Source organism: Ruditapes philippinarum, unplaced genomic scaffold (assembly GCF_026571515.1).
Source record: "Ruditapes philippinarum isolate M1 unplaced genomic scaffold, ASM2657151v2 ctg18071_1_1_1_1, whole genome shotgun sequence".
NCBI classification, from domain to species: Eukaryota; Metazoa; Mollusca; class Bivalvia; order Venerida; family Veneridae; genus Ruditapes; species Ruditapes philippinarum.
The window spans coordinates 13,190-16,987 of NW_026859704.1; the positions used below are offsets into that span (position 1 = coordinate 13,190).

General features: G+C 33.4%; 1 protein-coding gene across 1 annotated transcript; it reads right to left on the reverse strand.

Annotated features, from left to right (window-relative positions):
* Window positions 1-253: 253 nt before the first annotated feature.
* On the reverse strand, window positions 254-2,512 carry LOC132757571 (cerebellin-1-like). Its single transcript, XM_060748888.1, has 4 exons — window positions 2,317-2,512; window positions 1,616-1,802; window positions 1,288-1,341; window positions 254-780 (listed from the first exon to the last, which is right to left on the reverse strand). The coding sequence occupies exons 1-4, from the start codon at window positions 2,392-2,394 to the stop codon at window positions 365-367; spliced, it is 735 nt and encodes a 244-aa protein (XP_060604871.1). The 5' UTR covers window positions 2,395-2,512; the 3' UTR covers window positions 254-364.
* Between the last annotated feature and the right edge of the window lie 1,286 nt (window positions 2,513-3,798).

Consider the following 3,798-nt stretch of genomic DNA (forward strand, 5'->3'; position numbering starts at 1 on the left):
CCCTGGCAGAAAACATGTTTGGACTTCAAAGAACAAAATTGACCACGCCCCGGTGATCTTTTAACTTTATGTGTGAAACTATACATGTTTTGATTATGTGAGACACATTATATATAGCCTAGGACAAGGAGTTTTCAGTAGAGTATACCCAATACATCACATGTACATAGTGCATTGTATTTAATCTGCATGTATTGTTCTATATAATTAGTTTTGAAACAAGAAAACAAAGATGTAATATATCATTAGGAAATATAATGAATGTACCATACATTGGTGTATTTTATTTTGATTTTCATATCTATTACATCTATTGTCAAAATATTTTTATGTTCGTAAACACTGTACATAAACGTTCAATCAGTTAGTGAGGGTGTATAAGAACACCACTAAATGTTGTAAAACCTATCCAAAACGACTGTTTATCATGAAGAATAGTTTTAACCCAGACTCGTTCACCTTTATTGACAGTGAGGAGACAGACATTACCTCCAGTATTATCTTCTACGTCATTACCTCTGTCGGAAGCGACAAACATATAGGGTTGTCCTTCCTTCATCAAGTTAACCAATGCCTCTGTGTTGACGCTGTGCGTTTCAATAAAAACTGAGAAGAGATAGAGACCAGAAGTTGGGCTTGTAAAAACACCAGTGGAATCGTCATAATTAGTTCCAGTGTCATAGATTAAAAAGTCAAATATGACAGTTGTATGTATTGGTACATCATTTAATTCAGTGTTAAGCATTGCTGTAAACGCCACCTCTGTTGGATCTGAACTGCCTATTCATTGTAAAACAGTAAAAAATTGATTTAATAAAAATATTATCATTTTAAATGTTATAAATATATATATATATAGTCTTTAACATGAACGGAATTGTAAATGTGTTTTATTGTTATTATACCCACCAAATTGGCTCAGATTTTGTTAACTTTTTTGTTAGGTCATAGAATAGAAAGGTAAATACTTCTTACTTTAGAGTAAGTTTAAATGAATAAGGTTATCAAAGGTATAAAGATAATTAGTAAATTTTCAAATAGAAGAGTTTAAGTGTCTTGAACCAACCCATGTGGGGCTTTTTTTATCTTTTTTTTGTGGGTGGGGGTTGGGGTGTAGGGGATGTTGCTGTTAACCGTGTTTATATCAGCAACTTCCTTACTTTCTACAATCATTTGCTTTGAAAACGAAGTGCCAGGAATTAAAATATGTAGAATAATCTAAATTAAATAAGATTTATATAAATATATTATTATTTTCCCTCTAAATTGAAAGACATTATTACTTACGAGCAAATCTTCTGTTCGGTGTTGAAATCTTATTTTTACTCCATCGTACTTTCTCTAAATAAAAAATGCATGCATTTGTATGTAAACTTCTAAAGCTTGTATGTTAAAAGGTACTACATAAATTTTAACAAAAAAGCATCAGCTGTGCTTTACAATAAAATAATTTAGGTGACTTACAGCTAGACTTTCTTACACGTGCATTTGCCTTTAATAGTCATACGTACACAAAGATAACATTTATATATTAACTGTTATGCCGAGTGTTTTCAAATGGCGGATATTGTATGACAAATTACTCAAACAAAACAATTTTGATCGTTAAACACACCTATCACATCTTCCAACGCTGTAACATTTCTCAGCTGCCATTTCAATTGGTCAACATTTCTTTGAAGAGATGATACCTTTTCTTCTTGATCTCGACATTGTCTTAACATTTCTTCATCTTGCTGTACACGTTGTGTTAACATTTTTAACTGAGACGCTAGGTGCGAGATCTCTAAACGGAGGTCAACCTGTAAAATGCAAATTTTATCATGCGCAAAAACATTCATATATCAAGACCATACAGTGTGATGGGAATAGAGACTGGTGACCTCGTAATTATGACTAATTATCTTTCAATTAAGGGACCGTGGGTATGGGCCAATCTGGAGTCACGACCATTTTATCTCAAATGACAACTGTACTTGTGAGTCACATGCAGGAAACGAACTCGACGGTCGTACAAATGAGCATTTAACTTTCTATGTGAGGTCAATAAACATATACTTTTCTAATCATTTGTTGAAGTAGATTTGTGTATCTATTTAATAACAATAATACGAAATAGGCTATAAATATTGTATTAATATGTTCAATGGTGAATAAATATTCGTATTCGTATAATGTTATTTGATAAACAAGATACATGTGTGCTATGAAAAATGAAAAAGAAATCTAGCTTTTATCTAAAAAAAGTTTTGTTTATTCTTCCAGAGATAAATGTGCCAATTATTATTTCATTATTTAAGAAATTTATCTTCAAACCTGTGCCTCAGCAAATGCGTGATCCAATGCGATCATTAGTACTGTGACGACACATAAAATCCTAACCATTTTTCTCATTTAGTTTTTTCCGGCGACAAAGTTGCATATGTCCGTAAATCTAAAAGAGATCTAGCTTTTATTCTTTCCAATCTCGTGAACGATGAAATTTAAATTGCTGGATATTTACATCAATTTGAACAGGACAACTTTGATAGACAGGAATACTGGTATACAGTCTTAAGCATCCTTGTAGCGGAATTTAAAAAAAAATCTCAATCATAACAACCTGTCAGCATTATTTCAACTGAAACTAAGATGACATTAAGCAAGTGTGATAACTCTACAGCAAAGATAAATTTAACAATTGTTTCAAGTGCAATATGTAAACACTCAATCCGACTAGCCTGTCTATCAAGAATCAAAATAATGTCATAATATCTACAAAGTGTTGATATTTCCCAGAGCGGCAATTCCAATGTCACGAGGCACCTGGTTGATTTCTTGTGAAGATTTAGTCTGGAGTTCCTTCCCCTTACACTACTATATACTTTCCGCAGTAAATGTAGGCAGGGAACCAGACTAGTGAAGATTATGCACTACCACTGTTCCTACAATCCAATTTCGGCAAAGGATATGGTAAAAGGCTATCTCAATTCAAAAATAAATGTGAGCATGTCTAAAAAAATATATTTGATTTCAATACAATTTGCGACTATTCAAATGTATATTTTTCTGGTTGTTGAAAATGTTGATAGCATATTAATGGCGGTAATTCGAATGATATGCGTCTGCTGATAGCATATTTTAGCCAGTATTTAACTGATGATTTCTGAAACTTTAAAAAAGCAACAACAGCAATGCAACAACGACGACAGACAACAACAACACTGGAAAGCATTTTGACAAGTACATTTATACTGGAACACTTGCAGATATGTAACGTTTATGTATAGTATACCGCAAGTATCATTTGCACACTAAAAGTCATTTTCTTAAACAAGTTCATTGTGTTACACACAGATTGATACAGTTTTAGGAGAGATTTAGTTCTAATGTCCGTTCTTTTAAACCTAGCAACCAAGCAATGTATACTCACGGCGCCATTTCGACGTCATGGTCAGAGCGATCACTACAGATATTATGTGACTATGGAAAACCTTGATTGGTCATTCTAAAATATTTTCCCCTGCTTATCAGATTGCCATATCCGTATAAACATGCCTCAAAATTTCAATAATTTTGTTTGTTTGTTTGTTCATATTGGGTTTAACGTCACACCAATACAGTATAAGTCATTTGGCGACTTTCCAGCTTTATTCGTAGAGGAAGACATCAAATTCGATCCCGTGCATTATTTCAGGCACAAATTGGCACCTGAGTAAAACCATCGACAATCCGTAAGTTAGTTGGATAGCTGCACCACATGAAAGAATCCGAAGTCCTGGTCGGGATTCGTACCGACAGCGATGAGGGGCAAGCGGT